The sequence below is a fragment of the Citrus sinensis genome, chromosome 7, assembly GCF_022201045.2.
Source record: "Citrus sinensis cultivar Valencia sweet orange chromosome 7, DVS_A1.0, whole genome shotgun sequence".
Lineage (NCBI taxonomy): Eukaryota > Viridiplantae > Streptophyta > Magnoliopsida > Sapindales > Rutaceae > Citrus > Citrus sinensis.
In genome coordinates this window covers 4437357-4463303 of record NC_068562.1, presented here as the reverse complement: position 1 = coordinate 4463303, position 25947 = coordinate 4437357, and the positions used below count along the sequence as shown (strand labels likewise).

The 25947-nt window shown below is 33.7% G+C and overlaps 3 protein-coding genes across 3 annotated transcripts; all 3 read right to left on the bottom strand.

Moving 5' to 3' along the window:
- Positions 1-18: 18 nt before the first annotated feature.
- Positions 19-1800, bottom strand: LOC102626533 (protein CYSTEINE-RICH TRANSMEMBRANE MODULE 13). The gene is made up of 3 exons (XM_006466390.4): positions 1314-1800; positions 1063-1201; positions 19-290 (listed from the first exon to the last, which is right to left on the bottom strand). The coding sequence occupies exons 1-3, from the start codon at positions 1363-1365 to the stop codon at positions 245-247; spliced, it is 237 nt and encodes a 78-aa protein (XP_006466453.2). The 5' UTR covers positions 1366-1800; the 3' UTR covers positions 19-244.
- A 5860-nt stretch (positions 1801-7660) lies between these two features.
- LOC102626832 (uncharacterized) lies at positions 7661-12586 on the bottom strand. The gene is made up of 10 exons (XM_006466391.4): positions 12375-12586; positions 11762-11978; positions 11404-11561; positions 11160-11305; positions 10641-10703; positions 10445-10537; positions 9165-9326; positions 8969-9075; positions 8420-8583; positions 7661-8296 (listed from the first exon to the last, which is right to left on the bottom strand). Exons 1-10 carry the CDS (start codon positions 12478-12480, stop codon positions 8031-8033), a joined length of 1482 nt encoding a protein of 493 aa, XP_006466454.2. The 5' UTR covers positions 12481-12586; the 3' UTR covers positions 7661-8030.
- A 2911-nt stretch (positions 12587-15497) lies between these two features.
- On the bottom strand, positions 15498-18521 carry LOC102627102 (uncharacterized). Its single transcript, XM_006466392.4, has 3 exons — positions 17803-18521; positions 17506-17672; positions 15498-15969 (listed from the first exon to the last, which is right to left on the bottom strand). Exons 1-3 carry the CDS (start codon positions 18050-18052, stop codon positions 15826-15828), a joined length of 561 nt encoding a protein of 186 aa, XP_006466455.2. The 5' UTR covers positions 18053-18521; the 3' UTR covers positions 15498-15825.
- Between the last annotated feature and the right edge of the window lie 7426 nt (positions 18522-25947).

Sequence of the window (25947 nt, the reverse complement as noted above, 5' to 3'; positions counted from 1 at the left end):
TGTTGGATTAGGTGCGGATTAGGTAATGTGGGGACATATATAATTCACAACAAAAATAAAATTTAACAGCAGAGCATTTAAAAATGTTTTGGCTAATGGTGAAACGGATCCCAAACAATAGACAATAAAGCATCCTAATACATTGGGAAGATTTTGTTTGACAGACTTCTAGAAGATGATGCTGCAGGAATGATCAACTCTGAACAATTGACCATGGCTGAACACCGAAAGCTCTCCTCAACAGTCAAAAGCAAGCATCCAAAAGGCAACAACAGCAAAGAGCCGCCAAACTGCGCTCACACAAACAAACATACCTCAATTTCCAAATCATAATGCAACAAAGTAGTGTTAAGTAAGTATATTGATTATTGATTAAGCTCATCATGTTTAGCTTATATTGCGTCCAGACTCTACTCATATCAAGAATTAATTTCACGATAAATAACATTCAGAACGATAAGAAGGTTGATTCTCGCACTTGCTGCATCTATTAACCTTTCATAATTAAACGAAACAGGCAAGCGGCAAGTTGCCATAAATCATAATTAGGAATTTCTTTATCCACCATAGTCTTAATGGAAGTTTGAGTTTCAATTGACAAAAATTTCCCATGTCAAAGGTCGCAGATTTTAACTAAGAATCCTTAATTACTGAGCACATATACTTTTAATCAGAACTAGAGCAGCATCCTCAAATTATCAAATCAAAGTACATATTTGAAGTTAACAAATGATGGCAAAGCCTACAGCACCTTAGTCTTAGATCTCTTTAACTCAATCAAAATCACGCAATCATTAATCAACTCAGTATACAAAAATAGCTAAGATATTGTTCACGTTCTACTTCAAAATAGCAAAGATACTGTTCACGTTATACTTCAAAATAGCAACTGTCACAAAAAAGATCAATGGAGAAGTAATAAATAATTATAAAGAACCGACAATAGAAGAACGCATAGTGTGAGCAATGCAACCCAATATTTGTATGATAATAGGAAATTGAAACAAAATAGTAAATATTCAAAAGCTAGTTTTTCACGCAAGAGAGAGGGCACGGGCATACCATCCTTCAAGAAAACCAGTTTCTTGACGAGGCGGAGGCTGAGCGTACTGTGGAGCATATTGAGAAGGAGGGTAACCCTGAGCGTAGCCGCCTTGAACTGGGTACCCTGGTGGAGGGTATGCGTCCTTGGGTGGATACCCTACAATTCATTAATAAATTCACAACTTATGTTATTATTAGCTTTAATTGAATAACCACAAGACCTTAATAGCTTCTTTTCTTTATTAGCCAAAAAGAAAGAAACAGGTAACCTTGAGGAGGGGGAGCACCAACTGGAGGCTGATTCTGATTGTAGTAACTCATCTTCTCTGATCTGTTAAAGAGCGAAGAGCCTTCTTCCCTGTTTTTCTGTTCCTCCAATCACCGATCGAAGTGCCTTCTGATTGAAGCAGTATGTGACTGTGAAGACCGGAACTCGTGAAAGTTATGGGTTTATTATGTAGGGAGAGTAAAGGCGGCGGCTACTGCATGTCGACTTTACGAGTTGTGTGAGGTTTGAGAAACTGAGAAGCACTTTCCTTGAGGGAATTGGAAAAAAAATACAACTTAACCGACTCTCCTCAGGATTCAGGATTTTCCGGGAACGGGACTCGCACACAGTTAACGCGTTTTCCAGCTTTTATCAACTCAACTCCTAAAAAGATGATACCCAGCTACGCAAAAAGTCTTAAAGTGAGTGACTGACGCCCATTAAGCAAATCATTCATCTTTATTATTGCTTTAGCCCTCCGCAACTTTTCTGCTTTTTATCCCGTAAAATCAAATCAATTGCCCTTTCATTTTATTTACTGTGTTGAATGATTAAAGGTCGGGGTGGACAAACCCAAACCGACTCAACCAATCAAATTTAATGTAAACCGAAATTTTTATTAAATTTAGGAGGGTTGATTGGATCAAATTTTTCCAATTTGATTAGTAATATGGTTGGCTTCGGTTTATGTTAGTGAACTTATATAACTCAACCCAACCCTAGAATAATAAAGATCATAAAAAAATAATATCAATTGTCAATTATTAAACTACAAATGACTAAAAATCTAATTTTGAACTTCTTTTTATTCTTTTATAAAATATATTTTTTTCATTTTTTTTGGTTAAATCCGACATTGATCGAAGTTTTTAGGTCGAATTTTCATCAAAAGTAAGTTGATAGATATTCAAACATAACATCATATTATTTATTTATAGATATTGGGTACAATGGACATATTTAATGTTATACAGGATAATTAATGTGTTTTTTATTATTTAATTTTGATTTTAAAAACTAAATAGTTTTTTAATTTTTATGTTTGAATTTTGTATTTTAATCAACTCAATCAATGCAATCCAATAATTTAAGGTTAGATTGGGTTGGATTGAGTTAATTTTTTCTCAATCCAATCAATAATGGATTGACTTCAATTTTCACAAATTTCAAATACAACTCATGCTCATCCCTAACTAAAAGTGTTAATTTCAAAAAAAGAAAAAGAAAAAAAAGTAAAGAATATTACCCTTTGATTTTAAGTTAACCACGCCTAATTATTATTTTTTTTCTTCTCTCCTCTTTTGCATTTTCTTTATATGAAGGTAAGAGCATGTATTTTGTCCCAAAAACATAAAATAAAAATAAAGACTTTGTTTTTTAATATAAAAAAAAATATTTTCACTTGATGATAGTTGGATAAAATTTTATACGACCCATTAACACGGTACAAACCCACAAATCCGGTCAAACCACTACTCTCAAAGTTAAGAAGATTATGAAGGTAGTGGTTTGAGTCTTCATATGCTCAAACTCCCTTAATTAAGTAAAAAATTATGTGGAGTTAATTTATAAATTTTTCTCCCTTGCGAAATGTGAGTGGAACAAAGACATTACTCTTTTATGAGGCCCATGTGTCGTGACATTTACTTCACAAAATTAATGTAATAATGTAAGTTCCAAGTTATATATCTGATTGTAAATATTAGTGTAATGTCTGTTGTAATAGCAGTCATGTAAATATATGTGCAATACAGCAATTTGAAGTGTGATTAGTATTTAGAAAAAAAAATTATCCTTATTTCTTCCAATGGTTGCTGGGAAAAATGACAAAATATGAGGCATGGTGTAGCGTGAACATTGTAGACGGAGCCTCAAATGATAATAAATGTTTGCTAAATTACTAATAAAAGTGTGGTATGTATTCAAATGATAAAATGGAATCCTTTAATGAATAACATTACAATTAGAAGAGTTTAACAGATTGGAGATGCGAAGATATTTTCCATTATGTTGGGTTAAAGTAAGGTAAATTACAATTCGCGGGATAAATTGAACTTTTCCTCTCCAAAAGGAAAAAAAAAAAAAAATTCCTCATTGCATTTGAAAAGAAAATTTTGAACAATATCCCGAGCTGGTGGATGTCTGCCCCCCTATACTCTCGCATTTAGCTAATTAAGCATGTGATTTTGAAGTAAAGGCAAAGCACGTGGAGCCTAATTAGATGGGCGGCACACAAACCGCACCGATTGGCCATTCGGCTATGTTAGCAAAGTGCTTTGAGAAACCAACATGGCTAAAGAGCAGCAAATCAGCCATTTAGCTCCCATAAGTGACGTGGCAAGAGATAATTGCTTGGCCAATTCTACATAAATAGCGTGGCGTGTTATGTTTATAACATAATCTTTGAAATGAATTGAAATTCTCTTTGGTTTCATATATTCAGATCCCTGACATTCTATCGCCTTTAAACTAGTTGCTTGAATCAAATATTACTTCCTGTTGTTTATTTATTTATTTTTCCAATAGAAGCTTCTAAATTTCTAGTGAGAGGTGCGCCGTTCTATCGGAGATTACGAGTTCGCAGTCGTAGACTTTACTCTTGCATCACCACTAATCAACACCTCTTGATTAAAGCTTGGAATCTTTTTGCTTTTTGGGGCAGACGAAAGTATGGCCACTCGGATGCTTCCGTTGGATATAATAATCGACAAATTAAGTCCGCCACCCATTTCCCAAAAAAAAAAAAAAAAGGTCGACTACCGGCGAAGAATGTTCTACTTTGTGTTGCGATGCTTTTTTCGATGGATTTGGTTATGATACTGCTACTGATTACTATAAATTGGTAATGATGAGAGATGTAATCATTTTGGGGTACACTGAATTTACTGTTTTGTAGTCTGAAAAGTGAATCACGGAGAAGGGTTCATGATTACCAGTATCATTTTCACGAAAGACGAAGAAAATGGAGCTTTCCTACACGGTGCATTGCATTGGGTGGCTAACCAAAATCCAGAACCATGTGAAGACTTTTTTATTGTTGCCTTTGATTTGAAGAGCGAGCTTGATCATGTATTTTGTTAATGTGGAGGTTTTGAGAGGACGTCTATGCTTACTTACCACCTATGCTACTGTGCGACCTTGCGATGTACGGGTGATGAAGCAGTATGGGGTGAAGGATTCTCGGACTAAACTTTCCTCCTTTCAAGGGAGAGATCAAATTAAAGAAGGCTCGTATATGAAACCTTTCGTGTATTCAAAGAGTGGGGACAAAGTTTTAGTTCCTAAGACCACCCGCCACCAGGGTTCTTCATTGGTATGACCTAGAAAATCAGAGTTGGAGTAATGTTGGGATTCCCGGTGCACCGCTAGATTACGACACTGCAAAGATAGGTGATGAGAGGCAGCAGAAAATCATGAAAAAGGAGATGACCAAATCGTTGCAAGAGCATTTTGAAGTTCGACAGGGTTTATGCTCATTTTGTCAAGAGAGAAAACTTTCTAAGTTCTAACGATGGAGAGAGAAGTTAATTTCTTCTGCAAATTTGACGATGATTTGTTCCTCTTATTCATTTCTATCCAATATAAGAATATATCTGTTGGGTTTTGAGAAAATTTTTCTATTAGTTTCCAACACCAGCAATGACTTTCTGGTATTGAAAACTAAGGGACTGGTGTTTGGGTTGGATTTTTCTAGTAGTATCTCAAAATATAGTCGATCTTAATCTACTCAGAACTTATTGTTGTTGAGCTGGCCTCATAAGTACAACCTGAAGCCTATGTTGACGACCTGATTTACAAGTACGACCTAAGATCTATGTGAATGATCTAGTTTAAGAATACAACCTCAACGCTATATGAGCGACTGAGAAATTCATCTGTCTGATCTGAAAATGAAGTAATCCGACCTTGAAATTCTCTTGTCCGACCTGAGAATTAGTTTGACATAGAAAATTGCTAGTTAAGAGAACGTGGCCTAATTTATAGGAAAGTTGTGTGCCACGATCTATTTAAACCACTTCCAACTGACAACCACTTGCAACTACTGAAGAAAGTGGGCTGAAGTTAAGGAGGTAACCGTACACGACGAAAAGTCTATTTAAACTGAAGAGCGCATCAGGTGAAAGGGTTAGAAAAAATCAACCAAAAACTCTAGAAGTGACCTATCTAAGAGCCTTAACAGAGCTTACCAGATTTTGAGTTCTTAGATCGGAAAATTCCTTTCTTTTGAACCCATTCACAATTCTTCCCTCTCATTTTCATCTCTTTATACAAAATTTCTGACTTAAGCATCGGAGGGTCTGTGCCGGAACCCCACCGGCGTATCCTAACCGTGTTTTCTGGTTGACAGGTACAAAAAATTGTGGTCATATTGGCGTTTGAGCTTGGATTCGTACTGTAATTCCCCTAAAGAAACAAATTCAGCTGTTGAGGTCGTTTTTCGGCATCAACAATATCATTACTAGGGATGATTTCCTTTCGGAGGAGTTCGAATTGATTTATACCTTTGGTGGACGAAAAACTAGAATAACATTGTGGAATGAACTAAATTTGATAGTTCCGTAACGTGATTCTTGAGAAGATGGATACTGAATGAATATTTTTATGGGACGAAGTAATCTGGTTTTTGTTTCTTGATCTTTTCTCTCCTCATCTTCCAGGTTTTGTCCTTCTTTAGGGCAGATACTGGATGACTTGGTTAGTAGTTGAGCCTCGTGGAAGACTTTGAAGAAGGGTAGCATGTTGCAAATCTCTCTTTTCTGGAAACCAAATTGCTCTGTCTCTGTCTTTGTCTGTTTAGATCTTCTAAAAAGCTCTCATTCATATGGGTTTTGAAAGAGATAGTTGTTACTCCTTTTAACGATGCTTGAGTGGGACAAGCTCGTTTTTTTTTTTTTTTTTCTCTTTATGAATTCTGAAAGATTATTAGCAACCAAAAGTCAACAAGATCATCCGCCTTAAAACGTTTGGGATCATCATTCAAGGTGTCTTGATCTCCAGAGTGAATTTTGAACAACTGGCACGGGAACAACTTGGTGATTTTACAGCTTCTGCCATTTAACGCTTCAAGCATGTTTTAAAAAAAGCGGACTTTGGTCTAGATGGTAGTAACTCCCTATAGTTCTTTATATCTAGACCAAGCTAATTAGCGATAATTTAACAAATAAATTATGTCAACTTTTAACTAATTTTTCATGCTTAATCATTCATTGGAGCTAATGGAAATAAAAAATCAACTGCTCTTCAGGCATTGTGGTTGACACCTTCACGTAGATACGGAGTATAACTTCTGTTAAATTAAGGGATATAAATAGAATTGTTCGTAAGATAATAAAGAAAAAATAAACTAATTTTTCGAAATTTTATATAACCATCACTCTTGACAGCACATTATGTCAAGCAGAATGCCCACGTTACATAGAATGGTCTAGATATAATTCATCAACTTCGAAACCCTTTATCGAACCGTAGAACCGCTGTAAAATTCAGAGCTTCAACTGGATGTATTTATACTGTGTTTACTTTCTGGAGTGGGAGTGTGGATTCCTTCCACTCTAATGTTTACTTACTATTTTTTAGGGGGGAGTGAGATTCACACTCCATATGTCCCACCTAATTTTAGAGTGGAGAGTTGGATTCTCACTCCCATTGGGGGAGGTGGGAGTGGGAATCCACTCCCCCTCTTCCCTTTTTACCCTCATAATTAAAATAAATAAATTATATCATATTTATTAAAAATAATAATTATAAACATGTTTATTTTATTAAATTTAATAAAATAAAAATAAATAAATATTATATTTATTTAAATAATAATATTATTTTATTTTATAAATTAAATTCATTAAAAATAATAATATTAAACATTAATTTTAATAAATATTAATTATTTATTTATTTAATAATAATAAATATTTTATTCTAAGAAAATATTAATTTTGTACTATATTATCAATAATAATGTTTCATTTGTGTTGCTATTATTAATGATTTTTATTCACATAATTTAAATTTAAATTAATTAAAAAATTATGATTTACATAATTAAGAATATTAATAATTATTATTAATTTACAAATATAATAAAATATTTATTTTATTTTTTAAATATATTTTTTATTAATTTTTTAATTATAAATTATAATTCTTTAAATAAGGATAAAATTGTAATTTAAAATCATTTACTCTCAATCCAAGACAATGCAAACACATAAATTGAATTCTGGTTTCAATTTCATTCTCACATTCCAATATAAGTAAACAACCTACTCTCACTCTTACTCCACACTCCCAATCCTAAGATTCTCACTCCTCAAGATTCTCATTCCAATCCAAAATGTAATTGCTACCTTAGTTAAACAATAACAAAACACCACGCACTGCATAACTCTGTAAACCACTTGGTCTTACAAAATCCTCTCTCCTATGATACACAAGGCTAATTCGTCTAACAGAAAAAAAATACTGAAAAGAAAAACTCTTTACAAGTGATCTTCAAGGTTAGTCCCTAAATACACGCACAGGACAAATAAACTGCCCAGTGTTTGTCAGCTGGAGTCAATGAATCTTAAGCTACTCTTCAGATGCCTAAACTGATGAAAAAACATGCATATAATAGTTCTTGTGAGTTTTTGCAACATTCCTTTCTCCTGTTCCAACCAGCATCTTCCTTTTTGCATGCTTAGCTTAGTCTTGACTGTGTTACAGAAATATTAACCTTTTAAAACAAAAGAAACCACTTACGGCGACGAACAGAAGAATCAGCAGAGGTTTTTCTGGGAGTTACAGTAATTCTTTCTGCATTAGCAGCGACCCATTTACTGAAGTCGGGTGAAGAAACAAGCCCTTCTAGAGCTCTTTCTGTTGAGTCTCTGGTGAATCTTTCCCACTCCTCTTTTGAGAAATTTCTCCTCTCAGGAGTGGAATGAAAGGCAGAAGGGTAAATCTCTGAATCTGACAGTTTCCTAGGTGAAGACCCACTATGACCTGGAGTATCAGCCAAGACACAGAGGAGCCAATGTAATCATTAATCTAGTAATTCTTAATGTTCTATTGCTATTTAAGAAAAATGCAAAAAGCCAGCAAGAAAATCAAAGGTACACGGCAAACCTTGCAAAGGAGAATTGCACGAAGACAGGGAGAAGCGCTTGGACCAACGCCGGACAAACTTATCTTCAGGGCTCTTATACATATATTCATCACAAGAATTTTGAAATGGTGATAAATCAGGAAGCTGAGAATGCCTAAAGAAATTCTTGACTATTTTGAACTTCCTGCAGAAGGTACACCATAGGTATTATGCATTACTGGAGTCAAAAGGTAAATGACAATGGTAACAAATATTCACACATATGTAGTAGAGAAGTGAGTGCACAATGAAACTGCAGACAATTTGAAACATATGGCCAAAGTTCTCCTGCTGCATAAACCTAACTAATAGTCGATTTGCTTTTTAGAGAAATAATATCATTTCAATCAACAGAACTATAATTGTATAGAAAAAGAAAAATTAACATAACCATATAGTGCCATTTTTACTGTTATTCTTTTACTAGAATAATGCAAACCCAAGTTCATACATTATTTATTGTCGGACAAGATTTTTCTGCTCCAAATATTAAAGAAAATGATTGAGCTCTGGATTAAAAGTACACTTACTTGCGAGCACGACGCAATAATCTCAATTTAGTAACATTCCTTAAAATTGATGAGACCAATACTCCAGATACTAACGCTTCAGCTGCCAACAGGGGATCCAGTGAACTCTGTAACAACAAATACTTTATCAACTTTGTAAACAAAATTCATTCCATGAGTCACAAACAAAAGATACAACAACTGGGGAAAAAAGAACCTGAAGAATCATGATGACTGCCAAAATGCGGATGGACCATGCAACAAAATTAGATGTGCTTATATCAATTGATCCATCTTCTGTAAGGACAAGTTTACGGACAACCCAGAAGCCTAACCATGCTCCAGCTAGAACGACAAAAGCCACCAAAAAGATTGCTAACTGCAGTTTATAATTTAAAAGCATTTCAGCTTTGGAAGAGGAAATAATTTCTTAAAAATCATTCAGCCACTACATACAATCTCATGCAAACCAATTAGAACTAGTGCATATACAATTTTTCTGCATCAGATGTGCGCATAAGCAATTTTAAATGAGGCAGCAAAATAAAAGCGAACTCCATTGTAAACAAATGAAGTAGCCAATAGAAAACTCTAACACAAATTAGGTTTCAAGAAATCATAAGTATTATCACTATCATCAGTAAAAAAAAGAAGTAGCTAGTAACAAAAATAAATAATTTTTTTAAAAACAATGAAAAAATTGAAAAAAAAAAAGGGTCTGAAAATGAAAGGATTTACCAAGATTATCTACTGAATAAAATTTACGTAAATGAGGGAACAGTATACAACTATTCTACAGAACCATACAAGTTCAGAGTAAATTGCTAATTTCTAGGAATTACCCTTGGTCAGTGATTTTCAAAAGGAAAATACAAAATCAGAAACTAAATAACACAAAAATATAAAATACAATCAAGCACCAACAGGTTTGTATAATTCCTTGGCACTAAATACTACAGTTCATTATCACCCCAAGTAAACAAGATTTTCTTGTTTTTAATTATAGCCTAATGGCAACACAATTCTCTCCCCACACATGTGAGCAGGGTTTGAATCCTAGAACTCTTGTTTCAACTCAAGAGATTTTACTAACTGAATTAGCTGGCACCCACCCATAACTAAACAAGATGCTAGAGAGGTTTACAAAATTTTAATCATATTCATTTATATAATAGATCACAATTGATTATTATATATAGTTCTTTAACCCAACAGATAACTCCCCTTCAACAAAGGATAGTTCTGATAATGGATTTTACAGCCATTAACATGACGTTAGTGACAGTTGTTGAATAAGATGGTTGCTCTAATTTATATGGAAGAATATATTATCATTATCTAGGTTGAAAAGAAATGGAAATAAAGCTTTTATTTCAGTGAAAATACGTAAACATAAAATCTCAATTGGATCTCCTCTGTAATAGCTTCTTCATCATTCTCTGCATCACGAAATTGATAGAAAAACTATAATCAAAATATAGAGGACAACTTACATACAGGATTATACATGTCTTCCCCAATTCCAATTTCCGTAAGTATTGAGCGCAATAACCCTGGCAAATACCGCAGGAGAAATGATCCCAAACCAATCTGAAAAGAAAAAAATAATTATAATGGCAAGATTAACACATATTCTTTCATTTGGAAAAAAGAAAAAGAGAAATTAAAAATGAATAGACAAGTTGATACTCACAAGAGATGAGTACATAAATATTGCAAGTGAGTTCTTTCGGCCAGTTGGCAGAAGTTTCATCCCCTGTCAATGCCACAAATGAAGTTAGCTAAACTAAAACATCCAACCGAACCAGAAACAATAATCCCATGTTAAGGTATCAGAAAAAGACACCAAGTCCAACTAATTTTACTACCAAACTAAAGATGAGAATCTTTCAAATAGCAGGAATAAACTTCTACCGCATGATAGTACATGTTAGTAGTACCAACAGAACTGAGATATATCATTTGGGCAGGAAACAGTCTCGGCAGTTAACAAAATCAGAAATAAAGGCTACTACACTATAGACAAAGCAAATTCAATAAGACCATGTCAACCTATCTGCAGTGTTCATTAGTTATAATCCATCAATAAACATAAGATATAGAATTATTTGTACAAAGAATTTATGTCAACAGTGCCTGAGAATTAAAATAACATGTGTAGCTTCCAAATTGTAAACAAAATTAAATAATGGAACTACTAAAAAAGTATTACCTGAAAAAGGACCATCAATATAACAAGGATGATGCCTACTGCCATTGCACTGCCATAGTAGAATACCAATGACTTGCTCAGAGAAGATGCCAAAGTCATCAGAATGATGCCCAAAATAAAAAATACAATACGATAAAAAAAGAATTCTGCAAACATAAAAAAATAGTGGATAGACAGGTTAGTAATGTTGTAAGTAAAGCAAGAGATACAAGCATTCACCAGACCATTGTTGAAAAATAAGTACCTTCTTCAATAGAAACCTCAAGAGGCTCTAAAGGCGACGTCGTGGTCCTTATATCTAAGATTTTGTGGTCAAAAGGTGACATTGACTGCACCCATAAACCCTTGGAAACTTTCTGCCAACGGCCTTGAGAGCACATTCCTACCCCAAGAGATGCATTCCTGCGAAGGAGGTTACAATGCTCTAAGAAACAAAAAGACAATATCGGAACCATATGCTTCAATGATCAATGTCGATAAAATTCCCAAAGCTTCTAAGTACTAAAGCAAAAAAAAAAAAAACTGTAAGAAATCCTAAAAGCTATCATTCAGACCGCTCACTATGCTATTTCAAGAAACAGCCTCATAATATAATAACTCACCGATGGAAGCAAACTTCCACATTTGATCTCCGTAAGCTTGAACTATTCTGGGAAACTTTCACCTTCAATGAATGAGCAAACTTTCTCAAATCCCTCAGTCTTGAGAATCCATGAATACTGACTCTTTCACAGAAAACTTTTGCCCCCGGCTTTATACCAGGAGAGTTCTCCACTGCCAAGCCGGGAGATAGCCGCAGGGTAGTATATTGACCAACAACTGCAAAACCCAAAAAAGAAAAAAACACATAATTAACTGACACCTAAACTTTTACGTGCACCCACATCCTACAATTGTTGCTAAGGAATTCAGCAAGCTTAAAACTAAAAATCCATCTGTTTAAAAGCTAAGTTCCTCAGGATATTAAAGATACCAACCTTAAGTATATGCTTTAGTGATTAACAATATGTCATGTGCGTTTTACTATATTTGCTTATTTTAGAACTTCTAAGGCACCAATTATTGGAAAAACATAAACCATATCTCTGTTACCACTAAATTTCTTAGATTTTATCGCCAGAAAACCAATATAATTTCTGATACAGACCACTGAAACCCTAGGTTTCAGAACTCAATGTCTTCAAAAACTCGCGTACAAGAAAAGCGAGACGATACCTAAAGAGCGATCATCGGCGGAGACGACGAGTTGAGAAATTGAGAATGCGATGAAGAGAATCAAGAGAATAAAATCGGAGCTCCGAATTGGCATTGCGGTACCCATCCGAAAGAGGAGGCAAGGCGCAGTTTTGAAAATACGAAGCAATTGAGAGGGTATTTCTGCTATTTCATCCTGAGTCGGTGATTTGGGCCAACTAAAGGCGGCTATTTGTTTGTGGGATCAATCTAGCCCAATACAAACCTCTTTTGGTCCATATATTGCTAATTTCATTTTCAGTTTTATTGCAAAACTGCAGGCTCAATAATCAATTTATTTACATAATACCATTTTTTTTAATTATACGTAATACAATTATTAGAAGATGAAGAATGGCTGAAAGTTGCAGTTGGTTTTTATTTGACTTGGCAAGGTGCATAATGAGTAGGCAGATTTAATACATTTATTTTCCTGAAAGATTAAAGGTGCGTTTGGGATTGAGGTACTGTAGTTTTTAAAGTACAGCTGTTGTGGAAAAAAAATTGTAACTATAAAAAAAAAGTTAGTAATATGTAGTAAATATAAATTTTAAATTATAATTTTGTCAAAATTATTAAAGATATAATAGATTTCTATCATACAAGTAAAAAATTATATTAACATAACTTGCAAGCTACAGCAGCTAGTGTTTACCAAACACTTTAATGCTGTAACTTTTAAACTACAGTTGCACAATCTCAATCTCAAACGCACCCTAATTACCTTACATTTCATTTCAAAATCAACGAAGTCAAAGCAAAGCAATTTATGGTCCACACATACGCATATAATTACTTGTGTGTTAATCATGTTAAATATACAAGTAGATCTATTTTGCGTTTTCACATCACATTCAAGATGACAATTGAGTTACTTCTACGGCTATAGTTTTTAATTTTGTCTAATGTTATTGGGCAGCGACTCCTTGCGGGCCACACGTACGTGTTGATGAGTGGCCGACAATGCTTTTCAATCTTGTTCGTTTCTTCAATGATTATGAAAAGCTAAAAATAAGAAATCAATACTCACATTTTAATGATAGTTGAAAGGCAACTTCCACCAGACAAATCCATCAATTTAAAAGGTAAGGACTGTGGAGTGTAATACAATTGATCAATTATTTAATCAACAAAACTAGAGTTACCTGCGTTGTTCAATTTTGAGAAGAAATTGACTGTGGTGGCCATAGCCCGTAGCACTAGGGGAACTGGCTTTTTCACTCGAATAGTCAAAATAGTCTTTGGATGCGGGCGGCGATGTGGATCACTCGCTTGAAAGATGGTTTTAACAATTTGTTTCTATTGATTAATCATTTGCAATATTTACAAGATATTACGGCCAGGCTAGCTACCAGTTCACACTTACTTTACACCATGAAATATTGAAGGCAATCACAGTACAGAACTTGCATTAACGGTTATGATGAGAGGCAACGTAAGCTTGCCGAAAGGTGATGGCTGCATGGTCCCCGGTCCCCCTTATTGCAATTAATTCAATTCACCATCATTAATGGCCTTCCTATATATAATTGAAAGCAGCTGCAGACAAATTCTGTCGTATATCTCCTTCCGTTTTCAGTCGGTAGTTAGGGATGGCAAAAATTTTTACGGGGACGGATATTTTAGGGGATTTTTCTCATTTAGAGAGGGTATGAGAATAATTTTATATATAATTTTTTATTTGGAGAAGGGACGGAAAATTTTTTTTATCCAATTTCTTATTTGGAGAGGGGATGAGGATGAGGTGGAATCCTCATCCCCTACCCATTTTTCCATTTTAATTTTTATTTTTATTTTTATTTTTTAAAATTACTAGTAAATAAATAATAAATTTTAAATTATAAAATTATAAATATTGGTAAAAATAACAAATATCAAAATATTTATATTATTAAACTTTTAGGCTTAATTAACTAATTAAAGTCCTAAATTTTTATTTAGGACATTAAAAAACCGGGTAAATTCTATTAGCCCAAAAATTTTGTTTTAATTTTAATATTCATTAAATGTTTTAAACTTAAATTTATTTTTTATTTATTTTTAGATGTTATAATTGCCCACAGCGAATCACAATTTTAATACCTAATTTAATATAATCTAATCTAATTTAATCTAATATTTGCTATTGATTTGCTCTGACTTAACTATTGTGCTGTAAAGAGAATAGTCCTCATTTATAAAGTGCCACGACACCATTGAAAAAGTTAATTTTGAATCTAAAATTGATTTTATTTGTAACAATTTTGTATTAGACTATTAATTTATTCACGATAGTTTGTAAAATAAGTTTGTATCTCTTACATGATGCGTTACTTACTAATTTAATGTATGTGACTTTTGTAATGGATATTAATGTAAGATATATTTCAAACTTTACTTTTATTTGAATTTTTTATTTTAATATGATTAACTCAAAATCGAAAACAAAAAATGTATTAGTTATTCGAGGATCGTGGACCCTTGGGGATCCCCTTTTATTATTCGGGGAGGGGATGTTGATTCTCTCAAGTAATTTTGACAGGGACGAGGATATACGCAAAATATCAAGGATGGATACAGACAGATTGGTCCCCTCCCCATTGCCATCCCTATCGGTAGTATATTTATATTTTGGTAGTAAATACCAAAGCAAATCTTTGACGCAAGGCTTTAAAGTTTACGTGAGAGACTATCTTTTATATCAGACAACTCGTAAATTAATTTCTTAAGATCCTCATCCTTGTGCAAGTATCCCTCTGGCATATGCGCTCTACTACTCTCACACATTAATAGCAAGTGCTCTCCCATTCAGTCAAAAGCCAATTGATTAATTAGGAATAAGTTAAAAGTAAGAAAAACATAAATTTCAATATAATATAGGAATAAAATATATTATAATAAAATATATATTTTTCTTATCTTTTATTTTAATCCTACTTTAATAAACCCTTACTTTAGTCTTCATAGGAATATAAAGTACTAAGTATATATATTACCCTCGATGCAAGGTATATTTGTCCTCTATCTCTTAATATTCTAATTAAAAATTAACATTCGCTTTCAATTATCAAATTTGAATGCATAGATATGATACAATAATATTGGTGGCTGGAGGTTACATTTAAGTAGCCAAAAAAGTGAAAATTTTATCGTTAATAATATGATCAACTACTGAGTAGGTGTCGAAACGAGTTATACATATATTTAAAAGGTAAAACATGCATGCATCTAAGTCTAATAGAAACCCTAAACATAGAAATAATACTAGTGGAAAATGGAAACTGGTGGCAATAACATAACATTAACATCACGGTTAAAGAAGGTTTTGGAAAGAGTGAAAGGCGTAGAGCTAGGCTTCTCCTTTTGTTTTTATTGGTCAGAAGAGAATGACATAAAGGTAAAAATGTACGCTTTATAGCTCCTTGGCGTGGGGTTGTGAACAGTGGTAGTGCTTTCAAGTCCCAAGCTCTGCAATGCTCTGTAAGGCTGGCCTCCATTGCCCAACAGTACTGTTTCCAATTCCATGATGCCTTCCCCGCCCACTTCTACCGCTTATGCCTCCCTGCAGACCCAGTTGTTGAACCTCCAGCTCCACCCGCTAAAAACGTCCAAAAAGAAACAAACAGTTTTAGCCATTCAAATTCAACATGAGACGATGACACATGCACAAATTTATCCGACACATGCACAAATTTATCCAACACATGAAACCACAGCCATAAGATCATCGTATATATGGATATATATTCTCAGAGATTGCCACCATTGAATTAAACATATATCATGGACGAACGCGTGCACCCTCAGTTTCATCTTAACTTTATGGCCCTTCGATCAATGTCGTAAAGTTTTGTTGTCCATATTTGCATGTCATCACTCATCAGACAATTTGCAGACCCACTACACTTTAAATTGTAAAAAGATACTGATAATTCAATTTCATGTCTACTCTAAATATTATTCCCCCCAAGTTGAATTCTAGCGAGCTATATGTAGTTATTATTATTTGCTGCATGGTCATTAACAGCTAATCTTAGATAGCATTATTGAGCCTCTAAGTTTCAGTTTTTGTGTATTTAGTGGCATGTCATTTATTTAATGGATATGCCTGCTACTATTTTTTTTTTAATTTATTGATTGGATTAAGATCTTTTTTCTCATTTGACTTCTTTTAAGTTTTTAAAGATATTTTTTCATGTGTTATATAGTGATATTATAAATATATTTATTAATTGATTAGTAGTTAATAATATCTTACACAATACTATAATCTACCTATCATAATATCCTTAAATTATTATACAAGATAAGCATGTTAAATATTGTAGATATTATATTACATCTTAGATATTATTTTTAAATTATTGTCTACAACCAAAATTTGAATATTTAATAGTTAATGATATACTTCAAAACCGTGTTTTCGTTAATAAGGTATTAATTTATATTTTCATTTAAACTTGTTGTACATAAAAGAAGTTATGACCTTAATAAAAATGCCTGTGGGTCTAACAGTAGTGTTCAAATTCAATATATTAATAGAGTTCTTATCTTTTTTTTTTAAAGAGAAATATAAAATTATGTGTAACATATCATTATTTATTAAAAAAAAACATAGTTCAGATTCAATTTCTAAGTTGAGATGATTGTTTTGAAATCTATCCTCAATAATATAAAGAAAATGACCCCTGTGCCAGAAATAGCGATTTTGCTTTTACATTGTTAAAGTTTTTTTCACTTAAAATATAATATAATGTGTATCTTTCTGGCCCGTAATGACTAATGAAGCTTTATATTACTATTACATACGATGGATGAAATGACGAACAAAAAAGATAAGATACCCCATGTCCCTCTTTCAGTAAAAAGAATAAAAAAACGAAGAACCCGAAGCTATTGTTCTCCAATCCCAATCCTACCACTAGACTCACATTTCTCTCAAAAACCGAGCTAAAAATTAGATATATTATAAAGCAGCAGTAATATTTTAATTAATGAGTTAATTTCCCCGTGACGAATTAACAGTTAACACACAGTGCAGACGACACAGGCCTCCCCATTTCACGATCAATATTATTAGGTTAGGTTTAGGTTTGGGGTCTAACCCTAAAACTGTTGTAACTCTCTTACGTACCTTAACAAAACTGCACTTCTCAGATTTTGAGTTCGGGTTCGGATTCGGAGCAGGATTCCGGTCACTAGAGTTTTTGCTCTTCATTTCATCAACTTCAAGCCCTCCTCTCTCCTTCAGTAATCTCCCCAGTTTCATGCACTTCTTTGCAGCAAATTCCTTCAACACATCTGCCGAAGAGATTGAAAAAGAAAAAACGAAAAATATAAAAAACTTAGTTATGTCGATCGGCTGGCTTGGGATTTATTTTATTTTTAGTGAATTATGGCGAGTAAGTAAATGAATGAATTATAATGTTACCTTCAAAACTGATGAGGCGATAAACCCTTCCGATCAACAAAGTATCGTCTGGCCTTAAGAGCTTGAGCTGCTTAACTGGCAAGCCATTCTCCGACTTCAACGTCGGTGAAGTCGCCAGAAGCGCCACGTAATGTCCTGGATTTGAATTCATTATCTCGTTAGCGCTAACAGACCAATAAATCCTCTCGATCTTGTTCCCCGGATGTTGAATCACCACCGTCGCTGCCTCAGCCGCTTGACAGTTGCCCATGATCTCGCAATATTTACTTCTTAATATAACACCGACGCTCGCTCTAAGTAAGTTTTAGTAAACAACAAGAAGAGTGTGTGTGTGTGTACATATATAGATATAGTAGATTAGTAGTAACTAACTGGTCGATGTTGTGAAATAACTAATATCACTGCAAGTGCAATGGCCCTGCCAGTGCCAGAGGCCCCTGTCGTCCCTGCAGCCCTCACGTTCACCGATACTTATGTGTATGTTGCAAGAATCCAGGCTGCATCCTGCATGGATTTGACAAAAGATTGCCAAAAATCGAGAAAAAGAAAAACTATAAACAGCTAGAGGAAGTGATCCCACAAATTCTCTCACTTTAAATTTTAATGAGCTAATTAAGACCCTAGCTAGCTATTAGTCAACAACTGATACAAGTGATGCGACTATATTTAAAAATGAAGAATTGATGATCGTTTGTTTAGAGAAATAATGATGCGTGCTTTGTGCTTAAAAAGTTAGAACAGTGTGGGAACTTATCATTGTGATTTGCGGATCGGAGACGTGTTAGATCTGCCAAGTGATATCTGGTGGGGCATGGCATGGGGTCTCGAACACGTGCACTCACTGCAACCTTTCATTTAATGATCCGATCAAATTGGTTGGTTGGTTTTTATTTCGGCCCAGGCCCCAAACCCCAAACGTAAACCATGTTAATCTTAATCATCAAACATTCACCTTATAAGTTGAGATGTAATTTTGAAGATTTTAAGTACGGCCATCAAAATCATAGAGATTTTAATTTGAGCATTAAATTATTGATTTTTTTTTCTTTTTGTGAACTACATTTCTTGCAAGTTTTACAGTGGCTATATCAAAATTTTCAAACATGTTGTTAAGTTATCTTGTGATTATATATGCGTTTCCAATAAAATTAAAAAAAAAAAAAAAGAAAGGAAAATAATATACACCATACTTGAATCTCATACACGGACTAATCTCGAAATTACGTCATTCTGATTCTGCAAGGCAAATTTCAACACATTCAAAACTCTTCTTATTCTTCAATTGGTAAGTTAACACATGTAGTTTTGAAATTTGTGCGATATTCAAGTGAGATCATCAATCTTAAGTGAAAGATTTGAACCATTCCTCGCATCATGATTAACCGATCTTTTTTTTTGTGTGGGGTTCGAAACCATGAAAAAGTTACTTGTTAAATTGAACATGAAGTCGCTGGCTAGATTGGTACGGATGTGTGACCAGTGAATTTGGGATGTGACTCGTGCGTGGAAGATTCCACAGCTACGGAGGAGCTAAGCTTCATATCTATTTCTCTCAATTTTACTCGCCTGTTTTGACCTTTTTAGGTTGCTTTTAACTCTTTAATGTTTTCCCGTTGACGATTATTAATGGGTGCTTTTACTTTTCAAAACTGCCAAATTATTTAATAAATCCTGCACTTTTCTTAAAGGTAATTTTAACGTGATGATTTTCTTTTTTCGAAAGGATATAATTTTTTTTTTTCAAAATTATTATTCTGAATACGTTAAAAAAAAACAAAACAAAAATGAAAGGTCGTGATACTGCAGTACTGCAGTTCTCTTTTCCGGTCCCCCCCCCCCCAATCTTGGTAATGGACATTTTAGTATCAAGTATGAATGATTATAGAAATGTTTGGCACAACTGATTTTAATTACTGTAAATAATTAAAGTTTGGAAAAGAGGTCATGCTCAAATTAAGGTCAATATTTTCCATTTCCCATCACTTTCTCAACCATATTTATGGATAACTAGTCCCTCTCTCAAATAAAAAAATGAAATGGTTTATTAAAGAAAACAAATAGATATGTGTTTTTGATCAAATATATATACACACACACATACACACAGACATACATACACGAGAATTGAACTAAATTCTTTTAAATACAAATAAAAATTATTTTTTAAATAAGCAGGGGATGGACAAAATTTGAAATAATTTTTTTGTCTCAAAGGTGACAAAAGTCGATGAGCACAGTATGACAATACCAATAAATATTGAACACTCATTCATTTATTTGTGAAATTAAAAGATCAGACTAATTGTCAATATGCCAAAAATCTCAAAATCAATATTCTTGTATTATCATTATATTTTAATATACAATATTTTGTCATTCGTAGAAAAATATTGTTGACTCCTTGATCACACGTAAAGGAACCTTAAATAATGCGTCGATGGCCGCCGTTAATGGCATAACTAATCTTGCGTCTCGTGTCATAAAAGGAACTATTTGAAAGAGTTGTTCTATTCACATTTTTGTCGGTAGATGTTGGTGAATTTCCGTTATTGTGTCTTTCTTTCAAAGCATGCATGTAAATAATTGTGAACGGCCATTTCCCCCAGGATTACGAAAGTTAAGCGATCGAGTTAGGCATGAATCAAAGCATTAGCGTCAGTGAGTTAGGCTGATGGACAAATGTGAATGGCACAACTCTTTCAACGTACGAGAGACTTTTGCGCAATCAAACAAATTTATCTTTCAAATCAAGCATTTCTTGATGAAGGTTGCTTATTAATGCTCCTGTTAGCTTAGCTTATTACTTGTTTCTTAACACAGTATTAGCTGGCTGGTCAGTGTCATAATGAAATATCACCCGCCGAAATATTATTTGTTGTATTCGCCTTGCATTATTGCAAATTGCAATTGCAGCCTCCATCCGCTGCGTGCTTGTTGATTTGTCGTTGTTGCCGCCACTGCGAATAAAACGAATTCATTACTCATCACAGATGGTGACATCAGTTCTAAGAAATTTGTGTTAATGGATTCGTTTCGACGCTATTTTGACAAGGCCTCCAATGTCTAAAATTCACTTCTTCTTTTTTTATCTCAGATTTTTCTTTTTACATAAACAACTGTTAATGGGTACGTTAATTGCCTTAGGAATCTAGGTAGAGTAGTTTTTTAATAGTTGTCTAAAATTCATTTGATCAATTTTTTTAATAAAAATTAATAAATAAAAAAGAAATAATAAAAAAGTGTTAGAATGTTAACTTTGTTACTTGAAGAGAGTAATAAATGCTACTTAAACTCAAAAAGATTTTTTAAAAAAGTTGTGATATTTCACTATTCCCTCAGCGCATGTTTGGTATGCCGGATTGAATTGGATTGGATTGGATCGAATTAGATAAGATATGATTGGATTAGATATTACTGGATTATATATAATACTATGTTGTGTTTGGTATGACATGAAATTAGCTAGTAACTAATAATATATCTTATATATTAATTTATTAAAATCATCGTAGATTTACTTTAAAATGACATGTAATATAATCTAACTTAAATCAATAATTATTGGTAAATTTATAAAAAAAAATGCAAAATCTTCCCTTAGTTTTTTTTTAAATATTTAACATGTTATAGTTTTTAATCCCATGAATAGTAGAGGACAAAATTTTATCTTAGAAAATGTAATCCCAAGGGTCCCCTTAGGATGAAATTTTGCCACTATTGGGATTAAGTGGTGGGCCCATTATTATTATCCTACCTTTACTTTTTTTACACCAAACATAATATAAGGATTATTTTACACTAAAGTTATCCAATCTCATAATATATAACTAAAATCAAAGGGCCCTCACTGTATTTGACCATTCTATATTAGTACGACCAAATTCCCCAAGTGGATCAAACGAGCGCACATTCCGAGCAGGCTCAATATTCGACTCGACGGTTTATTTTTAGCCTCATTATTGAAAGCCCAAAATATTGCATGTGATCCGCAATGTTGTCAACCATGATCATTATAAAGCTAGTGGCGATCTTGTTATTTGAAGAGAAATATGCTTCACAGTTGGCCCATAATGCTATTGCATTGGATCCATCAATGTCCAAAACGTTGTGGGCTTTCGTTCTTTCTTTTTTTAATGTCATTTTAAGCACGATCTGGAGTGAGGACGATCAATAGAGGGATAGAGTGCTGAGGATTAAAGAAGTCGATATAGAGAGAGAGTAAGGACGATCTGTAGAGGGAGAAAGTGCTGAAAGAGGGAGAGAGGGAGAGTAAGGATGACCTGACTTTTTTATTTTTTAACAATAAAAAATGTTTAGAACGCTGAGAGAAGGAGAGAGGCAAAACGGCAACACAAGCTGTCATTTTTCTCATCCTTCTCTCAACCTTCTAGTTGTTTAGCATGATTGTAATTACATATGGGATATATAAATAAATTGCAGAAATTCGTTATTCTAGGGGTAACTTCGATATTAAGTTGATATATTTCAAACTAGGGTCATTAAAAAGTGGGGTGGAAATATCTCTAGTCATAGGATATCATTTATATTTTATATTTTATATTTATTAAATATTAGTCATTCATGTGAATTTTTGTATTTTTCTATTATTTACTCTAATAACAATCTAATCTCCTCTCCACTCGTATGCGCGAAATTTGAATCTCACATATTATTTTCAATACAAGAGATTTTACTATTTCAATCACATAAAAGCTCACATATATACACGTATGTATGTACGTACAATCATGCGATTTTATTATCTTCCACACGACTTAACTGTTGCACAAAAAGCATGTGGCTAATTAAATAAATGAATGTGCGTACGCTGGGAGATGAACTTCTTAGATTATGACTTGAGAGAGTACTAACAATGAATTATGACAGCTCCCAAACCCAAACTAATAATTAACGTACTCTTTCATCGTTTCCCATATAACATATATGGCAGTGCATATATAATCCGACGAAATGAAGCTTGAAATTATCCTTTGAGTTCTTCATTTGCTGGCGAGGTTTGGTACGTATGCTGTGAATGCCAGTGTATTGTCAATTTGTCTGCAGTGATCACAGAAAAATGAAAGAAACGAAGTCTATGCATATCATAGCAGAGATCGGGGCCTAACTTTCTATTGTCATTGATTCTCGGAGAAAGCAAAGGATTTCAAACCGTGAGTGTATATTTATGGTTAATTCTCAACTTGTATCGGTGAATCTTCTATCATATCATAGGTAAGCCGTAAGCGTAAGCATACCATTTACGATAAGTGGTTTATGATACCACGATATGACATGTCGTCTCAGAAATCAAGTTTGTTAATGCATTCTCTATATAATGGGACGATGGCAACCTCATGTAAAAGATATCGAATTATACCATCATTTATGTCTTCTTCGAAGTTTGGAATTGAGAGTCCAAATGTTATTATTCAAATAGAAATTATACATAATCTCTATTCATCGGCATTATCTGAGATTCATTGATAATTTGATGACTTTGTGAAAAGCCTTCTTATATACTTTAGCCATGGCTAGAAACGTAGAATTCTTGTTCATATCTAGTTGAGGCCATGATAGCTCTTTGATCCAACTCAGGCAATTAAGTAGGAAAAGATGGTGAAAACAATTAATTACGGAAGAAAAATAGAGGAAAATTTAAAGAAGATTATCGGTATTATTTAGGTTAATTCAGGTATGGCTTCCAGCCTAATGCGTTTCGATTTTGGACAACCTGCGCGCATTAAAATCAGTAATTTGTAAAAGAAGTTTATCTAGTAATTAGTTTTGCCAAGTGATTGTTCCTGCAAACAATTAATAAGCTCCTGATTTCTTCCTTAATGACCTCTCCCTGATTTTTGATTCCTGTGTTTTCTTATGACAGCCCCAGCTGACCTTTTGTAGTCTTCAAATTTGCGTTATTTTTTTGTAATTCTTCAATAGGTGAATTACACATGATACATCAAATCTTGATCAAGTTTGGCTGTTTACATAATGTCGATCCCCCACGATATTTTTATTTTCTTAAAACAACTTTTAAGAAAATAATTAAATAAAATAACCAAAAGAATGTATTTGGGTCGTATGCACATACAACCGAGGTATTACGTGTGAGCCAATATTGACCATCTTATTAAAGCTTTGCCTCTCATTGTCATTTTCAGGTTGTAACATTATCTCCATGTCACCACCGAAAAAAAAGGAGGACAAAAAGAAACAAGAGAAAAAAAACAGTGTACATGAGACTACATATATAACTTAGGCAATACAATGTTTAATGGAATATAATTAAAATGATTGAAGACCCCTCCACTCCGTCAGCTCCATGATGGCCGGTTGGTGAAAAAGCCAGAGTGCAGCATAAAAGAAACCATTCTAGTGCCCCCAGAAACCTGACGGATTTGCTCCCATTCAGGTAAAAAAAAGGGAATTGCACCAAAGAGAAAATATATAGTAGATAAGCCAGACACGAGACCGAGCTTATTGATTATATATGTAAGGGAAACCAAACTGGAACTGATCAAATTAAGAGTGCAACGGTAACGAGCTAGCTAGTCATCACCCTGAATATACCAGCAAAGGAGCATGGTAGCACAGCGTCGCAGTATATACATGCGAGCACGTTGCTCCTTGACAAGGGCAGCACATTTGGTTGTGAAGCCATGCCCCTTTCTACTCTTTGAAGGAGCCTTGCCTCTGCACTTGTAATATTGCTGTAGCTTAATCTCGGCCATGGGTTAATAAATAGTTAATGATATTGCAAGCTAAGTAATTAAACAGTTTCAGAAGACACACAAAAAAAAGCTCACTCAGAGCTTGAAAGCTGAAACCGAGTGTTGTAAGGGGTAGCATATATATAGTAGTACAATTTTATATACATATGCTTCAAAATCCAAGAAGTTGACTTGGATACGAAGGAAACCAGGGGGATGAACATGACCAGTTTCGAAACCTGAGGCTGAGGGCTTTGCATGGGAAGCCGCAGCATTTATCGTTTTCAATGAAGGGGGAGTGAACGTGGCCTTTAAGCTTTTGATTAATTTCCACTACTGTCCAAGACTTGTGATCTCGATTACTAGCTTCCCCAATCTTACAATTTGTTAATTGATTTAATTTTATTATATTATATGGATATTAGTTGGAGGTGATCAAGAGGAGGATTTTTGGTAATTAATGAATTAGGATAGATTAGAGAAGTGGCAAAGGCGATGAGCATGAAAAGAGGAGGAGTGTTGAATGAAGACAAGGCAAGAGATTAGGCTCATGGGAACAGAGTCCCGGCAAACTTACCTCAATTTTGAGGTGGGAAGTTGGTTTGGTTGGAACGTTGGATTCACTTTAACGTCGTTCAACTCCTGTGTCTCACGCGTTGGATAAGAGGACAATTTTTTTTTTGAAGTCACTTAGTCAATTACAATTAATTACTGGCTACATTCGTACGTTTTTTTGACAATTATATTTGGTGTGAGAGTCTCAGATAATTAATGCACTGAGAGGCCTCCAAAATTTTTATGATTAGTAGAAATATCTACATGAAACTTGTTAATGAAGAAACAGCACGCATCTGAGACTTTCTTAATGGAACTAATGGATGGAGGATTCACAGATATAATAGAGCTAGCTAACTAAGCTTCAAATCTTTTTGCAAGGGTGATATTTTGATACGACGATCGATTATGTTAATTAAAATAATAAAATGACTCCTTCTCTTTTAAATGATAATAGAAAAGGAGATGGCATGACTATAATTTGAAGGAATTTAAGTTAATGTTCAAAAAGGAAAATCGTGAAAACGGTATTTTAATGGATTTGGTTCAATTCCATTTACATAGGAGAAAATCTAATATGAAATGGGCATACAGGAGTTTTGATAATTGTACATTATTTTTAAAATGATAAATCGCATTATAAAAAAAATTAAAAAAAACGAAAATTGTAATCCATGGCAAAAATTTGGTTTACAAAATTTTTACAATGAATAAAGGACATTTTAGTCTTTTCATTTATTTTATCCAAATTCTAACTCGATTTTTTGTCAAATTAGCATTGTAGAAAACTTTATGTCACGATCCCAAACACGTGAAAAAGTGAAATTGAGTTAAAATCATTAGAAATAAGATCATGTTCATTTGGCTGACTAAAAAATAT

Excerpts from the sequence above, each read along its gene's own strand:
- LOC102627102 (XM_006466392.4), bottom strand. The coding sequence starts at position 18,052 with ATGGGCAACTGTCAAGCGGCTGAGGCAGCGACGGTGGTGATTCAACAT. Across the intron at positions 17,673-17,802 it reads TCGCCTCATCAGTTTTGAAG|ATGTGTTGAAGGAATTTGCT; the intron begins GTAACATTATAA and ends TCTCTTCGGCAG. Across the intron at positions 15,970-17,505 it reads AGAAGTGCAGTTTTGTTAAG|CGGGTGGAGCTGGAGGTTCA; the intron begins GTACGTAAGAGA and ends GGACGTTTTTAG.
- LOC102626832 (XM_006466391.4), bottom strand. The coding sequence starts at position 12,480 with ATGGGTACCGCAATGCCAATTCGGAGCTCCGATTTTATTCTCTTGATT. Across the intron at positions 11,562-11,761 it reads GTGGAAGTTTGCTTCCATCG|GAATGCATCTCTTGGGGTAG; the intron begins GTGAGTTATTAT and ends CCTCCTTCGCAG. Across the intron at positions 11,306-11,403 it reads TGAGGTTTCTATTGAAGAAG|AATTCTTTTTTTATCGTATT; the intron begins GTACTTATTTTT and ends TTATGTTTGCAG.
- LOC102626533 (XM_006466390.4), bottom strand. The coding sequence starts at position 1,365 with ATGAGTTACTACAATCAGAATCAGCCTCCAGTTGGTGCTCCCCCTCCT. Across the intron at positions 1,202-1,313 it reads TGGTGCTCCCCCTCCTCAAG|GGTATCCACCCAAGGACGCA; the intron begins GTTACCTGTTTC and ends AATGAATTGTAG. Across the intron at positions 291-1,062 it reads ACTGGTTTTCTTGAAGGATG|TTTGGCGGCTCTTTGCTGTT; the intron begins GTATGCCCGTGC and ends GTGTGAGCGCAG.